Raw genomic sequence first — 23,309 nt, 5'->3', positions numbered from 1 at the left:
AAATGTCCAAAAGCACATTCTACCACCATTCTGCACTTGCTCAGCCTATAGTTGAACTGCTCCTTACTACTGTCCAGGTGCCTGTGTACGGCTTCATGAGCCATGGCATTAAGGGGTAGGCTGGGTCCCCGAGGATAACTATAGATATTTCAACATCCCCAACAGTAATTTTCTGGTCTGGGAAGTAAGTCCCTTCCTGCAGCTGTTCAAACAGACCAGAGTTCCTAAAGATGCGAACGTCATGCACCTTTCCCGGCCATCCCACATTGATGTCGGTGAAACGTCCCTTGTGATCCACCAGTGCTTGCAGCACCATGGAAAAGTACCCCTTGCGGTTTATGTACTGGCCACCCCGGTGTGCCAGGGCCAAGATAGGGATATGCATGCCGTCTATCGCCCCGCCGCAGTTAGGGAACCCCAGCGCATTAAAGCCATCCACAATGGTCTGCACATTTCCCAAAGTCACTACCCTTGATAGCAGCTGGTCAATGATTGCATTGGCTACTTGCAGCACAGCAGCCCCTACAGTAGATTTGCCCACTCCAAGCTGATTCCCGACTGATGTTGCAAGCTTCCAGAGTGCTATGGCCACTCGCTTCTCAACTGTGAGGGCTGCTCTCATTTTGGTGTCTTTGCGCTTCAGGGCAGGGGACAGCAAGTCACAAAGTTCCATGAAAGTGGCCCTATGCATATGAAAGTTTTGCAGCCACTGGGAATCATCCCAGACCTGCAATACTATGCGGTCTCACCAATCTGTGCTTGTTTCCCGGGCCCAGAATCAGCGTTCCATGGCATGAACCTGGCCCAATGCCACCATGATCTCCCAATCGCCACATGCCGTGCTTCTAGGAACATCTGTGTCCATGTCCTCATCAGTATAGTAATCGCATTGTCATCACTTCTTCGCCCGGTTTTGCAGGTACTGCACATACTGCTGGATAATGCGCGAGATATTTACAGTGGTCAAAACTGCAGCGGAGATCTGAGCGGGCTCCATGATTGCCGCGCTATGGCGCCTGCACAGGTAATCCTGGAAAAAGGGCTCGAAACGTACGAGAGCTGTTTGGTTCAAGATGGCCGATAAAAGGTGGTAAATGGTTGTCTTCTGTAGCTTTCACGGGGTCGGGAAGCTTGCTAGAGCTGCAAGAGTGAGAGAGCAAAGTTTGCGGCGAAAGCATGAGCAGAGTTTGTGGCAGAAGCTGTGCGGCTCAGTTCACGATGGCCGAAAAACAGCGGGGAATTGTTGCCTTCTGTAGCTTCCATGGGAGCCCAGGACCGACAACATGGAAAAGCGGCGGAAGCTGTGTGGCTCAGTTCACAATAGCCGAAAAACGGCGGGGAATTGTTGCCTTCTGTAGCTTGCACGCGAGCCCAGGACAGACAACATGGAAAATTAGCTAGCAATGCAAGAGCGGGAGAGCAGAGTTTATGGCGGAAGCTGTGCTACTCGGTTCACGGTAGCCGAAAAAAGGCGGGAAATGGTTAGATAAAAGAGTAGATAGAAAGACGAGAGGACATGCGAGGTGGATTCATAGTACCAGGAGACAGGCGGTGCACCGTACTGCACCGTCTGCTGGCAGTATGGCGTCTACCGTAGCTTTCACGGAGGGAGGCGCGAGTGACGGCACACACCCAGAAACACCCACGAGAATGTTTTTGCCCCATCATGCATTGGGAGCTTAACCCACAATTCCAATGGGCGGCGGGGACTGCGGGAACTGTGGGATAGCTTCCCACAATGCACCGCTCCAACATTCGGGGTCGGGAAGCTTGCTAGAGCTGCAAGAGCGGAAGAGCAAAGTTTGCGGCGAAAGCGTGAGCAGAGTTTGTGGCAGAAGCTGTGCGGCTCAGTTCACGATGGCCGAAAAACAGCAGGGAATTGTTGCCTTCTGTAGCTTCCACGGGAGCCCAGGACCGACAACATGGAAAAGTGGCGGAAGCTGTGTGGCTCAGTTCACGATAGCCGAAAAACGGTGGGGAATTGTTGCCTTCTGTAGCTTGCACGCGAGCCCAGGACAGACAACATGGAAAATTAGCTAGCAATGCAAGAGCGGGAGAGCAGAGTTTATGGCGGAAGCTGTGCTGCTCGGTTCACGGTAGCCGAAAAAAGGCGGGAAATGGTTAGATAAAAGAGTAGATAGAAAGACGAGAGGACATGCGAGGTGGATTCATAGTGTGTAGTGCCCTGTTCCCACAGGAGGGGCACCCTGCCTTCTTTACCAATTACTGCATCATATATTCCAGGGAGGGGAGTGGTTGTTGCAGAGTTCTCCCTTAATTGTTCCATTGGGGTAAAGGGGCTTTGGCTGCACATCAACAACGGTGGGATCCTTCATTCACATGCAGTGGTTAGGAGTTTGCACTCAAATGAGTGGAGTTAAACTCCTAGAGTTCTGAGGCTTTCAGTACCTAATGGGTGCTTGGATGTTTTGTATGGAGGATTTAATAAATCAAGGGACTTCTTGAAGGGAGATCTTGCTCTTGCTCTCGGTTGAAGCTTGTAACTGTCGGTTCTGTTGAGGATAATATCCCCTAAGGGTATGGCATCATCAGAAGTGCTCCCCAGCTGCATTGCTTCCACTGTGCTTGGTGACCTGCATGTTACTGTCCCAGACACCACAGGAAGAAAGACAAGACACCAGGAAAATGGTTTAACTAGGCAACAACATTAACTTAATAGATCTGGTAAACTATCTGGCAAAAACTCATCTGGTGGGGGTAAGTCTTCCACCAGTAATTTGTACCATCTGGGAGAGGGCTGTTCTCAGCCCTACCCATTATAAACCCTTAAACTGGTTCTAGCACTGTTGCTGGGACCCACTGTCCTCCCCTCATTTGAGAGTTTGGGGAGTATGGGGAAAAGGGTTTGGCCATCCTGCTGCAGCAGACATTTGGGAGCCCCAACCTCGTTCACCACCTTGTTTAGGAGATGCCGCCTCCTAATTCACTTCCGATTCTGGTTCATCTGAGAACTGGACCGTTGCTGAATAATTAATTCAACTGGGCACCTGCCAAATTGCAACATTATGCATTTTACAACCTAATCTACCCACTGGGTCTCTGGCTGCTGAGAAGGAGGTGAAAACCCTCTCCATGCCCAGGCCAATCTTACAGTGAGGATAAAATTGTAGAATAAAAGCATTGATTAGCAAAAGTCAATGACTCGTAAAATGCTCACAGCAAGGCCTAAAAATCTGGTTGTATTTTAATCCCCAAAGAAGGAGGGTTGAGCTTTTGTTCCCAGTTGTAAATTGGCACTTTGGACAGGGGAAAGGGATTAAAACTTCCCTTCACTAGCACAGGAGATATTGTACTAATGCTGCATCCTTCTATCTGGTGAACTGTCCAAGGACTCCCCTCCCCAAGCCCAGAAAGAAGTTGAATGCCACGAGGAAAGGAGGAAAATCAGGGGGATTCAATCCTTGAGGGGGGCTAACAGGTTTTCTTTCCCCCGTTTGCTCAGACAAAGCTTCTCCACCTCAGAGGCTGCAGGCCAGTAGGCATTCTATTTAGTGGCATCTCTTGTCTTGTCTGCTTCTTTTGCTGGATATTGTTTTCAGCAATGGCTTTGCTGTCTTGCCACATTTTCTACAGGTTTTTGTTCTTCCCTCTTGGGTTCTTTGGTTTACTACTCTGTGTTTGTTATGCTGTGAGCTTTGTTCCAATGCTTCTTTCAGACATGTCTTTCTCCTCTTCACTGTATCAATATTATCAGATATGTTGTTCCCCAGCTGAAGCACATGGTGTCTGCATTTGCCCTGGCAACAGTTTGAATGGAAGCACAATACTCTGCATTTGTGTGAATGTGAACAGTTTTATGAATTTACCATTTGAAATTTGCACATGGACTACACTCACCGAAAAGTTAGCAGAATGCTGTCTCAACTGAAATTGGAAGGGTTTTCGCAGCTTTAGTTACACTGTAAATTATAGTGTGGTGCTTTATTTTTTTTAAATTTGTAATTGATTTACCTTGTGATTTAATTACTTGCCTTTTAGGTTTAAGGAATTCTTTTTTTTTTAATTGAGAAAGTAAAATCTGAAGTGCTTTTCCACCAGTTAGAAATTTCCAGTTACATTGGTAGCACTGATGACAGTTAACATATTATTAAAAACATTTCTAAAATTTCTGTAGCGTTTCAAAACAGCTTTCTCAGTAAAGCATTCTCATATCAATACCACTCTTACACAAATACTCTCGCTTTTGGGAACCACATATTTATGTGGAAGACATTAAGGGTGAGTTATATGGCACATTTTCATATATGTACAATGCCACAGTACATCAAAGAGAATATTTTTCTGGAATACTGAGTGAACAAACTAATGCTGTTAGGCTAATGAGGCATTGATTACCACCCAGGATCCTAGTTAACACATTTTCTTGTATTGCTTATATTGATTACAAAACTTAAGGCCCCTTTACTATTGGAAGAGTATCTGCTATTGTTGAGGTATTGATAAACATAGTTTTATATAGATGGCTCTTGTCGAATGTTCAAAATCATTTAAAGAACCCTATTGGCCAGAGTGAATGTATAAAGTAATGTAAAGATTGCTTTATAACAAATGTTCATAAATTATGAATGATGTAGTGTCAAATGTTATGTAAACACCCTAGGGCTCAAGATAGTCTTTCTCAAGATAATAGGAATATGTACATTTAAAAAAATAAAAATTAGATTTCTTTTCTTAGTGAACAGCTGGTCATGTATCGTTTTAAGCTGCCTCTACTCCCTGCTTTGGAATAAGAACCCCTTGAGAACATACCAGAAGGAGTCATAGCAAATAGGGAGGAATTTAGTAGGTCTTTATTATGCAGAACGTACAGTTTTACAATATGTATCAAACACATTTTTTTAAAAAAAGAGCATATTCCATGGATGAATCAAATGGATGCTAGGTTACCCTTTAGCAAATGGCATCTATGTGATCTAATTTATGTTACTATAGCAAAGTTTCTAGGGGTTTTCCTATATAGGAATATAACAACTGTATAATTGTAATGAATCATAGCAGCAACACTACAATAAATGAAAAATGTATGTTTTAATCATTTTATCCAATAGCAGATGGGTGCTTAATCTGTGAAAGGAGATCAATGGCACCATTTAGCTTTTTGTGGTGTTTCAGTGTAGAAAGGCAATCTGTTCCAAGTCAAAAAAAGAAAAAAAAGAAAAAGTAAGCTCAGAGTGTCTAGGTTTTATAGGAACAAAGCTTTTGCTTTAACAGTTACATAAGTTCATATTGAAAGAAGTTGGCATAGATGTCTAAATTCATAACAATTGTCTATTAGTCTGTTTTTAATAATTTTTGTTTGGCATGTAATCCTGTTTAATTAGATTCCACTCTCTGTTGTTTCAAGATTCCATAAACTGGAGTCTTATATACCAGCTGCTAAAGCAGGAGTTACTGTCTAAATGATATTCACAATGAGTATTTGGAAGGTTTACAATTATACCCTTGCTAATAAATTGTGCTATTTTCCCCAACAATTTTAAGTGCTAATCTTCAGAAGGCATTTTAAAATTAGCTAAAATTCTGTCAAGAGATTTACAAAAATTGTTAGCATGAAGATAATTATGTCACAGTCCTTGGACTCCATCTCTGATTGTGTGCATAAATCAGAAAATGTCAGCTGTGTTTTCCCTTAATAATTATCCTTGTAGCAATATATTACAGTTTAAATTCCTTTTATAAATTTGCTTCGGGTTTATAAAACACAAGGCAGTTATTTCTAAAGTTTTCTACTGATTAAATAATTCAGAGATTTTCCAGAATAACAAGTGATTATCAGTGCTAACATTTTATATATCAGTAAGCAGATCAATAGGGAAATATACACTCCATATTCATTATAAAACCATCCTTAGAAGCCCACTGTCTGAGTGTAATAAATGTTTTTAAGGCAGCTGATAATACAGTATGTCCCAAATTTTCATGTGCACATGGGTTGGTTTTTTTCGCCCTTTTTTTTTTTTTTTTTTGGAGCCCAAGTTGAGACATCTTTTGCCTGATTTGCAAAGATGTTAATAAATCTACAGTGGAAGCTGCAGGTCTTGAAAATCAGGCATAAGCTGTCTCAAATTCAGCATCCAAAAATCTAGGTGCATATGCATTCAGTGTGCACTACTGAATACTCAGCTGCGTGTCACTTTAGAAAATTAAGAGCAAACATACCACATGTCTTTATGTTCTTGCTTGTTATACTAGAGTGTGTCTGAAAAGAAACTCTAATAGGGCCTGATCCAAATTCCATTGAAGTTAATAGAAAAAGTCCCCTTGACTTCCGTGGGCTTTGGATCATGTCTATTTTGTATAATGAGAAACACCATTCTCTGACTAATATCAATAATTTGCATTTAGACAAGACTAGAACCTAAACACAGAAATCCATATATTCCTATGATCTGCAAGTGGTAGAGGGGAAATGAAAATAGCAGCTTTTGTTGGAAAGAGCTCTAAAAAATCACTGCCCTGGATAAAGGTAGCTAAGAAGTATGGTGAGACACCACATTGAATTACAAGAAGGTGCCCCATGTGCCATATTATCTGTGATGTTTCCTTACATAGAGGAAAAGGGGATGTGGCCTGTGATCAAGTGGGAGGGGTCAAATGGGATCCCCCCCCCCAACCAGTAAACTTCAGTAACTTATGCAGAAAACAATGTTAGCAAGTTACTTATGATGGGTGGCCTAAATACCAATATGGATGGAGCTCAGCATGCCATTACACAACCATTGACAGCATGGGTAACAGACTCAAGATTGTGAAAATTCTGGAGGAAACTGCAGAATAGCACCAAGGGTGTGATGGGGGTGGAGGGGACGCATGTTGGTTTTCCAATGCTGTTTATCACTTTATTGACACGCCTGATTCACTTTGTAATGTCAGGCCTGGCATGCGGACTCAGAACCATGTTGTTGAGCAAGGTTCTCTCATTTTGTGCAGCAGATCTTTTCATGCCACTCCTGTCTTTCCACACACATTGCTAGAGAAGTGGGCATGTGGCTCAGAAAATGTAAAGTTGCTCTACCAATACTGTCAAGTATCAGAGGGGTAGCCGTGTTAGTCTGGATCTGTAAAAAGCTACAGAGAGTCCTGTGGCACCTTTAAGACTAACAGATGTATTGGAGCATAAGCTTTCGTGGGTGAATGCTCACTTCGTCGGACATGCATCCGACGAAGTGGGCATTCACTCACGAAAGCTTATGCTCCAATACATCTGTTAGTCTTAAAGGTGCCACAGGACTCTCTGTTGCTTTCTACCAATACTAACATTTTAGAAGTAGTAATCCTAAATACTGAGTATTCTCTGGCATCTCTGGGCAGATCGGCCCTCCAGGAGAGAGGAATTTTGGCACCAGTTTCCTCAGTGGAATTGTAATCATATCTATTCTGCTTTAACGGTGTGCAATTTCAGCTGTCAGCTTCTTGTGGCAGTGATCATTCTGAGATAAGCATAGGACTGGGAATTGGAAAACTCCTCCTGAGTTCTAACCTTGGCTCTGCCACTGTCATGCTGGGTAGCCTTGGGCAAGTCATGTAGTCTCTCTCTCTCTGCTTTAGTTTCCCTCACTATATAATTGGGATGATACTTATCTACTTCAAGGGTGATGTGAGGATTAATTAGTTAATGTTTGTACTGCGATTTTGAGGTTTGAGAGCCAAATATATTACAAGGCAAAAAATGAAAACACTTCTAAAGTGACTAAAATTCAGAGTGCCTTGCTAAGCCTATCAAGTGTGGGTATTATACTAATCGTAATTAGGTGACTCAGTCAGTAACTTCTTGAAACAAGGGGTTTGGCAATGTAAAGACAGATTTTGAAACAAGTTCAAGGCCAAATTTCCAAGTGCTCAACACCCACAAGTAGGGCTGATTTCCCAAAGAGCTCAGGTTCCATTTAGCCACTTAAATAAGGGCCAGGTTTTTAAAAGTGATCAGCACCCAGCGGCCGTCATTGGAACATCAATGGGTACTGAACCTACTCAGTGCCTAACCTACTCAGTTTGTCTGAAAATCTGGTCACTTATTTTGTTGCCTACATGGGATCTGAGTCATTTTGAAAATCTGGCCTTAAGTGATTTCCTTCTAAAAATTTTGGCCAGAAAGTTTCTGAAAGTGCTTAATAGTTTTTATGTAGAAGTCTAAATCAGTGTTTCTGGGATCCTGAAACCGTGTCCTATTCAAAACTGACATAAGCAGGTGAACCTCAAACTAAGGCTCCTAATCTTTGAAAGTAAGGGTAGGATGTTGAGATCCAGTGGTTGAAATCTAAATTGCAGTTCAGTCTCTTGGTCCCTTTTCTGTTATTGGTTCTGTCTGATATGACACAGGAATAGAAAACTCGGTGTTCCCTATGATAACAAACAGAGCAGAAGAGAGATGCAAGTGCTGATTTGTAACTTAGCATCCAGAGTTCTTTGCTTTAAAGGGGGTTCTCAAGTGGCAAAATTGTTTATGCTCTTCCTCTGTTGTGGAACAGACAGGCACAGTTAGACTTTGCTGCTGAGGTTTCTTCTGATTTAAGAAAAGGAAATGTTTGATTATCATCCTGTGAATTGGCGGAAGATAAAAAAAGGCAAAAATGAAAACAGTCACTATTGGATCCAAACTTGTTGTTTAATGATAGATTTCCCCCCCCCACAGAAATGTTCTTTGAGATGTGCCTGTTGGAGTAAAGTGGGCAAAGAAAAAAATTAATAAAACAGCATGAACACTTGGAACATTTTTATTATCATTGCAAAGAAATAAACCTCCAGAGCACAGCAATTAACCCCACTTATGCAATGAGGATTTCACTGCTAAAGCAATACCTACACTTGGAACAAATCTCATATCGCTTCCCTAGGAAGCAAGGCAACTTTTGAAAACAAATGACCCCATATACTCAGTACTTCTAAACTCAGAATATTGAAAATTATTCACCATTTGCTACTGAAGCAGGCTTTTGGATTTTAAAATAAGCAATAGTTTATGTATAGGTCTTGTTTGAGGCTTTACACCGATGTCATTTGTCAGATGTAATGCCAGTCGAAGTGAATGGAAAGATTCCCATTCACTTCAGTGGTCTTGAGATCTGGCCATTAATGAAAAAAATTAGATATCCTCATATGTCAAATATCTGAAGAATATTATATTTGTAACTGAAACCATGTTTATGTACTTCTTTTTTTAAGGTAGGAGTTGGGGCATGAAAGTTCACCCTTTAAAGCATCATGCTCTAGATTCAGCAGCAACAGAAAATTCAAGCCCCAGAGGTTAGAGCTGCTAATTTTTTAGAGACAGGAATCATTGTACATTTCTTGCAGTCTTTACTAAAGCAACATTCATATTGATATTATGGGAGGTTTTCCTCAGTAAACATTGTAGAATTTATCTCCATAAATATTTGGAGGAAGCTTGATCTTCCTCAGCAAAGTGGTTAATATTTCTTAAAATAATGTTGTACCTCTTAACTTCAAGAATTCAGTAGTCCCACAGGACAACAGTATTTCCACCTAAAGACACTCTCCACAAAAAGGTAGAGGGTATTTAAAAAAAAAAACCTTTTGATTTGCAGCATGTCAAGTAGGATAAGATATCTACTCAACTTCAGTGATACAGGCAGCTTTAGAATAGGTCTTACAGCTATTGTCAGATCAAAAGATTTTTTCCCCCAACTACCTAGAAATGTGTGTAAGACCTTATCTGTAATACTGATATCTTTGAAATTCTTATGTAAAGTATTTCAAGATACAGTTAAACTACCAGAAAATGGCTTAGAGCATGATCCTGCCCTCATCTGAGTCAATGAGAGATTTGCAATTGATTTCAGTGGGAGTGGGATCAGTTCCTTGATCAGTAGTAGCTCACAGGATGGTTTAGCTTGGGTTATGGGATAATGATCTTGTCAAAACTCAGACTCCTAAGCCCTCCATGATGTAGTGTAGTAACAGTGCCTGCTGTGACTTAGGGAGACTCTGTGTGATGACACTAGGCAGCATGAGTGTGTTTTAGATACTCTGTGAGTTTCAGAGCCAGAAGGTACTTCAGGATCTGGCTTTGAGCTAGGAGCTTGAATAAAGAATCACTTTTGTAACAGTAACCGAAGAAAAGGCAAGGCACAGCCAGGAAGTACAGACCACTTTACAAAAGCATGAGGCTGTTGAAGAGTTAGAAGGATGTTTTTGAAAGTAAGACTTCACTTCTCTCACAACCCTAACACACAGGTAATTCTTACACCTGGTGTAAGCCTTCTCATTAGTTCAACCCTTATTAACAGTCAAGGGCCTGATTTGGGAAATTCTGAATTTCCTCCATGTTAGAAGGTGTTTTGGAGTCCTTGGCCTTGCTCAGCCTGTTAGAGGCAGAGTCCCACATTGTGAAGTTTGTGTCCAGATCTCAAGTTGCTATTGTTATTTGTTAGTTAAAAATGTGCTAGGTGTGGTGCAAACATAGTTCAGGGAGACACAGTCACTGCCCAAAAGATCTTACAATCTATATAGATAAGGCAGACAAATTGCAATAGACAAATGATAGCAAAATGTTCCTGGTTATGTTAGGTGCAGGTCATGTTAGTGTTTGGGTTTTTTAATTCATCTCCCTTCTTTCCCCAGATCCATCCTTCCGCTTCATCCCTCACTGTACAGGTGCCCCATCAATTTTCTCTGCTTTGCTCCCATAACGTGCCTTCCTTCCTGTGTTCCCTGTGGCAGAGATTCAAGCTCTATTAGTGGGCTAGGGAAGCCATCAGATGATGCCAATGTACAGTGAATCTGAAGGATGGGGATTTTCTGGGTTGAGACCAGGACAATTACCCACCTCCTGCAGTCACTGGCAGCTCTTGGGTGGGGACTGGGGGAGGGTGAGAAGGACTGTTACATTTTTTTCAGTGGTATTATTGTAATATTCTCTTTGTATTCAATGTTCTTATATTTAGTCTTTCTGTAGTAACCTGTATAGTCATAAAGAACTAGTATAAAATGGTGAATGTTTGTATTTTTTCATATGTGATAATGGGTTTATTTAAATGTGGTAATTATTATTATTTTGTAGAGAGACAGGATGAAATTTAATAGGTTCAATTTATTCCCTGTGGAAATGGAGCCTTGAGTCTCCGGGAATTTTTTTCCATTTTGATACAGTAGTACGCTTTAGTTCAGGTCTAATATCTATTAAATAAACCACTTATTTATGTATCTGAACTTCTTTCCAATCCCTCTCGCTTCCAGTTCATTTCAGAACCTGAAACCTGACCTTTTATTTGAAGTGATTTATGTTAGAATTTTTTTTAAATAGACTTTAGGCTTTCATTTCCTTTTGGTTTTATGAACAATAGCACAACGTTTAATGACCTTGTTTCATTTAGTTTTGACTTTAATCATTTCTCCTTGTATTTGCTTTGCTATCATAAACCTCTTTGGGGTGTTGTTTGATTTGGTATCATATAGCACTATATGAATGTTAACAGAACGAAGATATAAAATACTATATAATTATTCCATCGCACATGAAACTTTTAGACCTTATCTAGACCCATGGGGAAAAACTTGGCAGAAAGCCACCAAAGACAATTTTTTTCATTGCTTGTGGTTACATTTTCTACTATAATTGCTGCTGAAACCTGAACACCTGGGAGTTTAATTGCTCATTATAGTTAAGTCTTTGCAGTGTCGTGGACCAAAAAAATACAACTGTCCTATGCAATATATTTATGATATTAATCTAGCGTTTATTGATATATACAGTACAGTGAGTTTTATCCTTTTTTCCCCTTTTAGGCTTCTGAATGTACAATTCATCCTGATCATGGTTGTCGTGTGGCATTTGTCAGTGCTGTAGTTAAGAGCATGATTAGACTTGTGTTAGAACTTCCTGTTTTCATATGTTCATAACTTTTTGAAAAACCCTTTTTTGTTGGCTGAAATTTTTTACACTTGGTCTCAGCCAAAAGCTGACTTTAATTTTTATTTACTTATATCTTTGGAATCATTGGTAACGAGTGACCAGTGGGCAGGTGTTTGTTTTCCATTTTTGTGGGGGAGCAACAGCCTGCTGCTGCTACTTCTGCCCATATATTGCAGTAGTGGCCTTGCAGCAGTTTCACCCCAGCTATTGCAGACCGAGGATTCTGTTTCTGATCCCCACATACAAGTGGATAAGATTCCTTGGGTTGAGTGTCCTTTTCCGAGTACTCCACGGATATCCAGAAAATTCAAGGCCTTGAACAAAGTTACTTTGATTATTGAATCCCACTAATTAGGAATGATAGTTGCAAACCATACACAATTGCCATTCTCCCCTGAAAAGGTATTTTTAAATAGCTGTGAGAGCTGGGGGTGAAAGTCATATCTGAGCTTGACTGATCAACAAGGTCTTATGCTTTTATGTGTTTGCAAGGGGTGCTGAAAGGCTTTATGTATGATCACAATAAAAGACTGTACTTGTCTTGTGGGACAGTGATATCCTTTCAGAAATGGTTAAAGAAATCAAGTGTCCATGCTGATTCTTGTATACACCATAAAGGTGCACCTGAATACCTTGATAGGTGTGGATGAAGTGGCTCCATTCTGTTTTCTCTCAGAGGATTGGATGATTGCTCTGCTGACCCTAGGGCTCACTCCTGAGGTGTACTGCTGTGTCCACTCACATGTATGAAAAACCACAGGGGGGAGGATAATTAAGTTGTATGGGATGCTTGTCCTAGTTCACATACGTGTCTCTAGTTCATCTGCTCTGCATGGTGAAGTTGATGGCTCTTCCAGTGCCTAGCCAAGATTGAGCCTTGGATGAGAGCTAGTTGGCTGCAGTTCAAACTGGGAAAGACAAAGGTAATGTTGGTTGAAAGCAGTTGATGGAAATGACAGGAGTAAGATCTTCTGTCTCAAAAAAAGGAGATTGCATTTATTGGTCTAGGTTTGTAAATTGGGTGCCTTGTTGATTCCTTGGCTACTCTTGGATGTCCAGATATTTGTAGTCAAGGGGATTATTCTTTAGCCCGTTGCTAGGCTAGAAGATTGCAGACTTTTCTTTGAATGTGGATTTACCACCTTTGTTACTCTCCAACTAAATAAACGTAATGTGCTCTACATAGACCATGAGGAAAAGTTGGCTAGAGCAGACTCTGGTGGTACTTAGCAGTGCTTTCCACCTGGAATCTCTGGAGCACTGCTGGTAATGTATTCCAGTTTGTTTACATGTGCAATTGAAAGGGGGCTGATTTTGCTCTGTAAAATCCTGTATGATTTTCCTGTGTCTCTCTCCTCATATTTTATACCCACAGTAGGGGACAGCTGGGACATTCCAGCTCATGGTTCCTAGATGGTGTCCAACTATGGCTGGAAGTAAGGTGTTCTCAATGAAGGGCCCTATGCTCTTGAACTTATCTTCCTCCTTCACTTTTGAGCAACAGAGCTTTGGCTGTTGAGTTTGGCATACCCCAAATCCTGTCTCTTACCCCAGTTTTTTTGGAGGAGTAGAAGGTCTGATTTCATTTGGTTGTGAAGAAGCATTTAGTGTTGAGTAGACCTGGAGAAAATGTGTTGCCCAAAACTTTGGTTGGCAAATAATGCAGATTTGGGTCACATGAAAAATGTCATGAATTTGTGTACATATAGCAAAAATGTTTAATTAAAAACAAACAAACAAAAGTTTAAAAAAAATTTAAAAAATGAAAAGATCGTGTTTTGTCATTTTTGAAATAGCATTTAGATTCTTTGATTTGAAATAGCTTTTTGTGTTGGAATTTTCTTTAGGTTTTTTAAAAATAAATATAAATGTCAAAATCAGAACAAAACATTTTGGTTCAGGTCAAAATAAATGTTTTATTTGACCCAAAATAAATTGCTTTTACTACTTGGTTTTCTGAAAAGTGTATTTGTGTGTGTGTGTGTGTATGTGTGTTTCAGAATTGCCAGCAAACCAAAAAAAATAAATAAATCAGTTATTCACACAGTTTTGTTTGGGGGTTATGGTGGATCAGGAGCGCTTATATGGAATCACCATCATTGGAGGTTTTTAAGTACAGGTTGCACGAACATCTGACAGGGATAGTCTGGGATTCTTAATCTTGCCACAGCCCTGGGGGATAGACTAGAAGACCTCTTGAGGTTCCTTCAGCCTTACATTTCTATGAAATACTGGCATTGCCAAATTGAATTTCTCAGATGTATTTTATAGAATTGACCTGAACGTATATGAGTTTACAGCCCAAAGAACAATTCACACAAATCTAAATAAAGAAATATTTTCTTGTAAGGCTAAATTCTGCTTGCCTTACTGACTTAAACTGAGAGTACTGACTTGAGTACTCTCGTTGACCAAGTGAGTGTGGTGAGAAGGATTTTACCATACAAAGGAGTACTGATTGTACTGCATGTGAGGAAAAAACTTAATCCAATCACCATCTTGGTAGTATGGTAGCATGCAGTGGTTTTTAAATGGCATTTAAAAAAAGAGATGACATGGAGAAAGTTCCTTACTCATGTAAGTTTATTTCGAATTATTTTTACTGATTTGAATTTTTTTATTGCATGTACAGTAAGCTGTTTAATAGTATGTATTAATTTCTGTAGCATTAGTTCAAAGTAAAAGACTAATTTTGATATTAGCTGGACAAGCTGATAAGACCTTTTAATAAAGTTACATACAGAAGCCTGAATAGTATTTTTTCTTTCATGCAAGATATATATAATAATTGTGATAGCCATAGATTGGATATAATTATGAAAATGTAAAATGTGTTGACAGAAGAGAAGGGTATATTACATTCATATGTTCCATTTGTCCTTTTTTATCTTTTAAGATGTGCACTGTAAAATTCATCTATATATTATAAATAATGATAAACTACATGTAAAATAAGAATAAAATGTAAATAATTAAATTCAAAATCTGAATTGTTTTGTATAAGCTGAATTTTGATTCTGATAAACATTGTTACTTTAGCAATTATAAGTGTGGAATGAAAATAGTAATTGAATAATAGTAATAATATTTGTGTTGTATTTCTCTAAAACTCAATATTATGCCTCCCAAAAGGTACTCACTTTGCAAAGTTAAAAATGACTTCAGAAGGTACATAGCAATAGAGAATCAGGCCTGTTGTTTCAATAGGAATTTGTAGAGGAAAAAAGGGGCAGCACTCTGAATAGTGGAGCTTGCTATATGTTTGCTAAGAATTAACAGATTACATAAGGAGAAGCCTATTTTGGTATAATTAAAAAAAAAAATATTCTCGCAAAATTGCTAATTTCATTTTAATGAAATGGAAATACTACAGTCTTTTCATTTGGAAATACTAGAGCCTTCGCTTCTTCAGTTTGGAAAAAAAAACTTAATCAGCTGTTGTGATATCTTTATAAACAGATTCTCTTAAAGTTTGCTACAACATTTTGAAACTCATAGTATTTAGGTTGATTAGTCTTTTCATGTAATATGGAATGTTTCATTTGTACAGAATTTAATGTATAGATTATGATGTCTAAATTCAGCATATTGTATTTCTACTTTGCCACATTTGTAAGTTTGCCTGTTAGATATAACAGTAGTTTTGTAGCATTTTTTACTGCAAAAGAACACATCTGTTATTCCTTCAAAAAAATTGATATAGAAGAAAATTCTATATACCACACTATAGAACACTGATAAAAGGATTTCCATGACAACCATATCATAAGCTTTTGTTCTTACTTTGTTACTGAATTCACAGTGTCGCTTTTAATGACTTCTATGCAATTAAAACAGAATGCATAATTTGCGTGAATATATAAACAATATAAATCAGTTATGTTTGCTCTACAGTGAATATAATTTATGATGCTAGAATGCTGCTTAAGAATCTAATGTGGATTTTTCCATTTATTGCAGAACTGTGAGACGCTGGAAAATAATTTTGATGACATCAAGCATACGACTCTTAGTGAACGTGGGGCACTTCGAGAAGCAATGAGGTAAGTCTGGGTCACCATAGCAACAGTCACAGATGTGGTAAAGAAAGAGTCATTCTTTATTATTGGGGGAACAAATGAGTTCATTGCCACCATTCAGCTCTATTCTCTAAGGTATTAATTTGTCAGTGGAGAGGCGTCCCTTGAGGCTTTGGTTTTGAAGCTGCATAAATGTTAAGCCTCGCTGCACAGTAAAAAACGTAAATGTTTAATTTGTTACTTAAAATGCTTAAGGGGTACCTTGTTTTATATTTATACTGAACTGTGTGAATGAATGAAAATATTGTTCATCTAAATTGTGTAAGTGTTAAAGAAATTGGTGGTGCTTTGACTGAGCCAGTATTTGCTCCTAATTTGTATTTAACTTTCTATATATAGTGGCCCATGTACTTCCTTTTTCTATTAGACTTTAACAGGATTACATTACTGTATTTTATAAAAAAAATCAATGGTTTCCATCTTGCAAATTGAGAATAATATTTTTAACACAATACTTTATACTGTAGCTCCCTTTGTTTTATACATTCAGTATCTAGCATTATGCTTAAAACTTTTAAAAATAAATTAGAATTGCTCAATGAATGGATCTAATTCTGCCATCCTTACTCACGGTTGGGTAGTGCCTTGCTCCAGGAGTAGTCCAATTAAAGCCATTTGTACTTGGCCCAAAGCAAGGTACTGCTCAATGTGACTAAAGGTGGCAGATTTGGGTCCATGGTTTCTGAAGTATCTTTTATTCTTTGAAAACTAATTTGGCCAATTTCAGAGGTGATGTAAATGATAATGGAAGTTATGTGCCAGTAAGTGACCCTGAAAGCAGGGGCAGTAAAAGGAAAATCTTAACAGGGGTAAAAATGTGTAGCAGTGCAGACCCCACTTTATTTAACTTCTCTTTGGTATCAAACAGTGTAATTTTAAGATTGGACAACAACAACAAGTCTGAGTCTGCTTGCAAACATATGCCACCAATTCATTTGGTTAGTATTCATAATCCCTTTAAATTTACAGATATTCAGATGAGCAAGTTTTTATCTACAGGCTTGTTCACAGTGCTCTTGCTTCCCATGAACAACAGTGTAAATAACTGTTCACAAGAGTGTTCACACATGAAATGCAATCTTGGCTGTTTTGAAAGCTCTTATTACTTGAACAACAAATCCACTTCTATCTGAATATTTTCACTTACTATTGTTCACATAACAACTGAAGTTGAAAGATTAGATAAATTATTTTTGGTTTTTCATTTTCTTTACTTCATGCATTTGAGAGCAGTCTGTGTGTAGTAATGTTTGGTCTTGCTTCTGTATATCCAGTCTGTTTCCTCTGTTTGTGTGAGTCTTCCACACTGCAACAGGAGAGAGAAAACAATAGTAAACATAGAAAAGTGATTTGGGGGCAGATGTGGCATGTGAAACTACTTTTAAACACTTTCTTTTAAACAGACTAGATTTCAAGAAGATGGTCTGTTTCTAACAGTCCGTGTTACAACATTTCACAGTTACAGTGGCAGCATTTTGTGCCATGTGGCTCACCGAAGTTTACTGTTAGATTTTGCTACATGCTTTCTCTGGTGGTCAAAATTCTATGGCCAATGGAATGACAGAATTTCAAAGGCTGTATACCTGATACAAGGGGCTGTTTTGGAGGTGTATGTTGTTCTATATGCTAGGTTCGCTTAGAAGCACCAAAGTGGTTTAAGACTTTTCACAAACTTCCTTTTCAGCTATCTCATCTCTTAGTGGACAAATGCCTTTTGTTCCACTGAGAGAGGTGTGACACACATCATATAATATTGCAATCCTCTTTTTCATCTGATAAGCAGCTTTCATTCAGCTGAATTTTCTTGTGTTGTTAATGAATTAAATAAAACAGTTCTAACTTGTATTAGCAAGTTTCACTTGATTATACTTTAATAACTTCATATAACGCAGAGGTAAGTCCTCATATCTGTTTGCACAAGTGAATAAACTGTATATATGGATGAACATTCATTGTTCTAGGGCATCACAGTTTTCAGAAGTGCCACAAAGCCACACATGTCCCTGAATGCTTAATTTTCTTTTTTGGATCTCCGATAAACCTGAGAAGTGTGTAAAATGACAAGTAGAGAGTTCTATATTGACAATCCTCTTGCACACCGTTTATTCCATCAAGTACTTTGGAGGAAAAAATCTTGTGCCTGGAAATGTGGCACAGCAGCACGTTGTTTTTGATGGGAGTATCCAAATAACTTGCTCCATAGGGCTAAAACTTCTCATGGTTTTGAGAAACACCCCTGTTTTGGGGTAATTGAGTATCTTGCCTGATCACACACCAAGTGAAGCCAATGGCAAAGCTTCTATTGACTTCAGTGGTACAGGATCAAACTCCATGAGCAAATTAGTCATGTATAATTATGCTTCCAAGTACATAAAAGGTCGTTACAAGGAGGAGGGAGAAAAATTGTTCTTCTTAACCCCTGAGGATAGGACAAGAAGCAAATGGCTTAAGTTGCAGCAAGGGTGGTTTAGGTTGGACATTCCTAACTGTCAGGGTGGTTAAGCACTGGAATAAATTGCCTAGGGAGGTTGGGAATCTCCATCATTGGAGATTTTTAAGAGCAGGTTAGACAAACACCTATCAGGAATGGTCTAGATAATACTTAGCCCTGCCATGAGTGCAGGGGACTGGACTAGATAACCTCTCGAGGTCCCTTCCAGTCCTATGATTCTATGCTAATACATCTTTGAGGGTCAGATCAGTGGAAAGACTCCTATTGATGTCTAAGGACTTAAAATCAGGCCCTGAGAGAACAAAGATATATTCTGGCAAAGCTATTGTATATTTCTGAGTGGACGCTGAGTGGACGATACAACTCAGATCCTCAAATACATGTGTGATTGCATGTTTGGGAAAAGTGTGTAGAGAGGGGTTACACAGAGAGACTCAAATTGTGTAGTCACGTTAAAACCAACCAATCGATAAACCTAGTCAGATAGTTAGGTAGATCTCAGATGAGCCCTAAGTTTAGTGGGAAGTCTGCTCAAATTTATTCTGATTTGCCAGAGTGTCACTGCTGCTCTACCAGATAAGAGCCACAAATGAACGTTTCTCTCCAGTAACCTAGTTTGGAACAAGACCTCCCATTTTATCTTTCTTTTGTGGGGAAAAAAAACACTCAATTTAACATAGGTTTAAACATGCTCCTAGAATATGAATATCACTGTACTTTGTATTAAAAGGGTCTTCTGTCTTCTTCTCTTTGATTCCTGTCCGTCAGCTCAGAAGAGACGATGGGACTGAATGAAGTGTTTCCCCTCTTTCTGTCTTGTACCAGCTTTGTGGCTTAGTTAATCCTTAAACCTTTTTATTCTATGTCATTCTCCACCATGTCAATCCAATGCATCATTGGTCTTCCTGTTTTCTAGGTCCTTGCACTTTGGTATGTATTGTCAGGTATGGTATCTTTTCCAGGTCCATTCTTGACACAAATCCAAGCTATCACAATCATTTGTTTTGGATCGTCTGTAACAGCTATAAGAACAGGAGTACTTGTGGCACCTTAGAGACTAACAAATTTATTAGAGCATAAATTTGTTAGTCTCTAAGGTGCCACAAGTACTCCTGTTCTTTTTGCGGACACAGACTAACACGGCTGCTACTCTGAAACCTGTAACAGCTATCTTCTCATTTCCTTTTTTATGTTTTGCTTGCTTGAAACTCAGTATTTCCCTCAGCCACTTCATTTTGCAGTCAATATAGTTCGTTCATTAGCTTTCTTCATAGTCCAACATGCCGACCTGTCTGAGCAGCAGTATGACAATTGTCTCAGATATGCTGATTTTCATTTTTATTGAAATGTCTTGAGCCTTCCAGACCTTGCATAGTTTTCCAAATGCAATACCAGCAAGTCCGGTAGTTCTTTTATGTCATCTTCACAATTCCCATTCTTCTGTACTAGTCCTCCAATGTACGCAAATGTTTCCACTTGTTCTAGTTCTTTGTCTCCCAGTTGGATCTTTACGTCTTCCTCTTATCTTGCAGTTGCAATAATTATTGTCTTCTCTGTAGTGATCTTCATTCCAAATTTTCCACTTTCCTGATCTACTTTGTCAGTTATTCTCTGTAAATCCTCCTTGGTCAATGCTGTGAGCTCAGTATCATCTGTGAATCTAAGTTTATCCACTCTCTGCCCACATAACATGACTCTTCCTGTTTCATCTATCAGTGCTACAGCCATTATGGCTTCCAATACCAAGTTGAACAAATCTGGCAATAACATGCATCCTTTTCTTCAATGGTCATTGTGAACCATTCTTTTAGCTTCTTGAGTACTCTCACCACCCTCATCAACTTGCTATAGATGTTTTCTAACAGCTTGGTCAATTTCTCCAGGTTGCCATACTTTCTCGAGGCTTGCCAAAACCCTTTTCTGTCAAATGCTATTAAAAGTCTGTTTGAAATCTGTGAAGTAGTAACAGGTTTAGTTGTGTTCCATGTACTTCTCCAATATCTGTCTTATCATAAATAATTGATGTATTGTATTTCATCCTGATTCAAGCCTGTTCCTCTGCAAGCACCACTTCCATGTACCTCATCATTCTCCTCTGGAACATCTTAGTGAATGCTTTTCCTGGCATGCTCAATAAGCTGATTCATCTGTAGTTTTTCTTATCTCCTTTTTTGTAGATCGGTACTATTATTGCTTTCCCCCATTCGCTCAGCACTTGCTCTTGTTTGTAAATCTTGTTAAATAGCTTGTGGATCACCTTTACTGTGTGTTTCTGGCAGCTCTGCAGTTATGTTGTCACTTCCCTTTTTCTTTTTAAAACTTTCTGTTGAGATCTTTACTACTTAGAATTCTAGTATCTGTTCTCCCACATTTGTACTGGGAAGCTTTTCTAGAACTGTTTATTTAGTGTGTTCTGCACATTGTACTGCTCTTCAAAATGTTTTTTGATCACTTATTCTTTGGTTGTTCATCCTCAATTATTTGCCCCTGTTTTTCACTGCCAACATCTTCAACTCATATGCTCCACTTAGTTCTCTTATCTTGCGATAAAACCCCTGTGTTGCATTTTTCTTCACATATTCTTCCTCTTCTTTTACATTGTTTGCTTGTTCAGTTGTTTCTGTCACTCTTCACTTTTGATTTGATCTCTCTGGTCCCTACACTGAGACAGGACAGACATTGTGACATACTGACTTACAAGCCTTCTTCAGTTCTAAGTCTAATTGTTTGCACTGGAGAAGCTGACTGAATAGAGGATCATTCCTAACAACAGTTGATGCATGTATGGGGTCCTTCCTTTGCAGTCTTGCATGTTTCGATTGGCTCCAGCCTGTAAGAGGGACTCTGTAATCTGTGTCATCTCTGACATCACAGATGGCAAGTGCTTCTTGGAACTGCATGATGCCACAAGGTGCAGAGCAATCTCCTGTTTTCCCAGTGTAGCAACATTCACATGGGCACTATTTTTAATGAGAAAATTGGCAGCAAACTTATCTCCTCTTTGGATGGCTTTGTGTAACAGACTCCAACCTTTCTTGTTCACCATATCCGCATCAGCTTTGTAATTGACCAGTGTGGTTGCAATGCTTTCCAATCTTTGAGAGAGAGGGATAGATCTAAAGGAAGATTTAGATCTCCAGTGTGATCCAGTTCATTGAGCTTCCCAAACAGCTGTGAATTTACTTCAGGAAGATACAGAAAAACTGTGTCTTCTTCTTCTTCACTTTAATAGCTTTTTGCAAAGGATATTCAGTCTTGGATTTGAACATTTTGTACAACTGCTGAGCACTCATACAGCTGAAGTCTTCTTTCCACAAGTCATCCCAGTAACTAGCAATTATTTCAGCACAGTATTTCATTAAAATGCTAGTATTCAGTACCTCTGCAATCTGATAGAAACAAATGCAGTTCCTGATGTTTACTGCTGATGTGACTCCTTTTTCACACCTTTCCCTAAGGAGCTGTAGTTGAAACAGATTAGCTAATTTCATCAGTTTTGTCAAGAATACGTCATCTTCTCTCAGCTCTAGCTCATCTATGTAGATCCAGTACAACATTGCTGTGGTCACCTCGGGGTCAGCGTCTGACAGATCCAACTCTTCAGATGACACTAGGTTGGCTAGACTCTAAGTCTTACTGTGGGCACTGATACGTTTGTCCCCAACCTTTATCTTCAGATCACTATATATTGCTTCTGCTCATAGAGTTCAGCTACAATGGTGAGAAGTCAACTGATGAAGGAGTCACTGGCATTCTTTTTGTTACATTCTGCAGCCAACAGAGTACATCTCTTCTCTGTATCAGCTAGTTCCTTCTGCAGCTTTATTTATTCCTGGCAGAGAAGCATTAGGTACTCCTCCACCTTCGCCACCTCCTCTTCCACCATCTTGGGTCCAATCACCTGTTCCTCTCACAAGAATCACCCCCCATCTCCAGGACCCTCTTGGTCAAGTGCTCTCACAAGATCAGAAGACCTGAGTCCACCCCTTCCAGCCCTGGCCGGCAGGGCTGCCCAGAGGATTCAGGGGGCCTGGGGCAAAGCAATTTTGGGGGCCCCTTCCATAAAAAAAAGTTGCAATACTATAGAATACTATATTCTTGTGGAGACCCCTGCGGGGCCCGGGGCCTGGAGCAAATTGCCCCACTTCCCCCCCCCCCCCCGGGCGGCCCTGCTGGCTGGGACTCTGCATCTCTTCCTAGAGTCAGCCTGGTTTCTTCTTTTTGTCCTTGTAGACGAGCACTAGTTCAACTGCTGTCGTCGTAATCCTGTTTTTTACACTGCTCCATGTCTCGTCAACATTCATTTTTTTCTTTCACCAGAGATGTGGTGTTTTTGTCCATGTCATAGATATTAATTCTTGACACTTTTTGATTGCTCTCATGCTCAACCTCATTGATGCTAGGACTAATTTAAGATCCACTATTGGCTGTAAATGATCTGCACAATAACATACTTAATTTCCATCTGTGATTCACAAGTATGAAGTCTGTCGTGTTCTTCGTTTGCTGATCAAGTGATATCCAAGTCCACTTCCTCCACAGCTTTCTTTGTTGCAATACCATCTTCATTAGCACCAGGTTGTTACTGAGGTTGTTAGTAGCCCTTTTCCTCTTTGTTTTGTTCACTGAGTCCAAATGTACCTTTTGCTGCAGCCCAAGAATTCCAGTTCGATCACACTTTTGCAGTAAAATTTCCCATCGCCACTAATGTTTTTAGTCTTGCTTGTATTGCTTTCTGTAGATGGTTATGAAATTTCTTGGGAGCTGCTGAGGTCAAAGCATATACTTGTACTATTGTGACTGCAACGGGCGTGAGTCTAAATCCCATCTTCAATGTACGAGGAGATAGTGAGTTAAAAGCCATCAGAGCCTGGTTTGCCTTTGG

The 23,309-nt window shown here is 39.5% G+C and overlaps 1 protein-coding gene and 1 pseudogene across 1 annotated transcript in view; one reads left to right on the top strand and one right to left on the bottom strand.

Annotated features, from left to right (window-relative positions):
• The window catches only part of DPYD (dihydropyrimidine dehydrogenase), a 564,598-nt gene that overhangs the window by 29,195 nt on the left and 512,094 nt on the right, over nucleotides 1–23,309 (top strand). The window contains exon 3 of the mRNA XM_065409369.1: nucleotides 15,854–15,936. Coding sequence (XP_065265441.1) covers nucleotides 15,854–15,936 — 83 coding nt within the window. The remainder of the gene's footprint in view (nucleotides 1–15,853; nucleotides 15,937–23,309) is intronic.
• On the bottom strand, nucleotides 19,946–22,310 carry LOC135882355 (rabankyrin-5-like; annotated as a pseudogene).

The sequence above is a fragment of the Emys orbicularis genome, chromosome 8, assembly GCF_028017835.1.
Source record: "Emys orbicularis isolate rEmyOrb1 chromosome 8, rEmyOrb1.hap1, whole genome shotgun sequence".
NCBI classification, from domain to species: domain Eukaryota; kingdom Metazoa; phylum Chordata; order Testudines; family Emydidae; genus Emys; species Emys orbicularis.
This window is presented reverse-complemented; position numbering and strand designations above follow the sequence as displayed.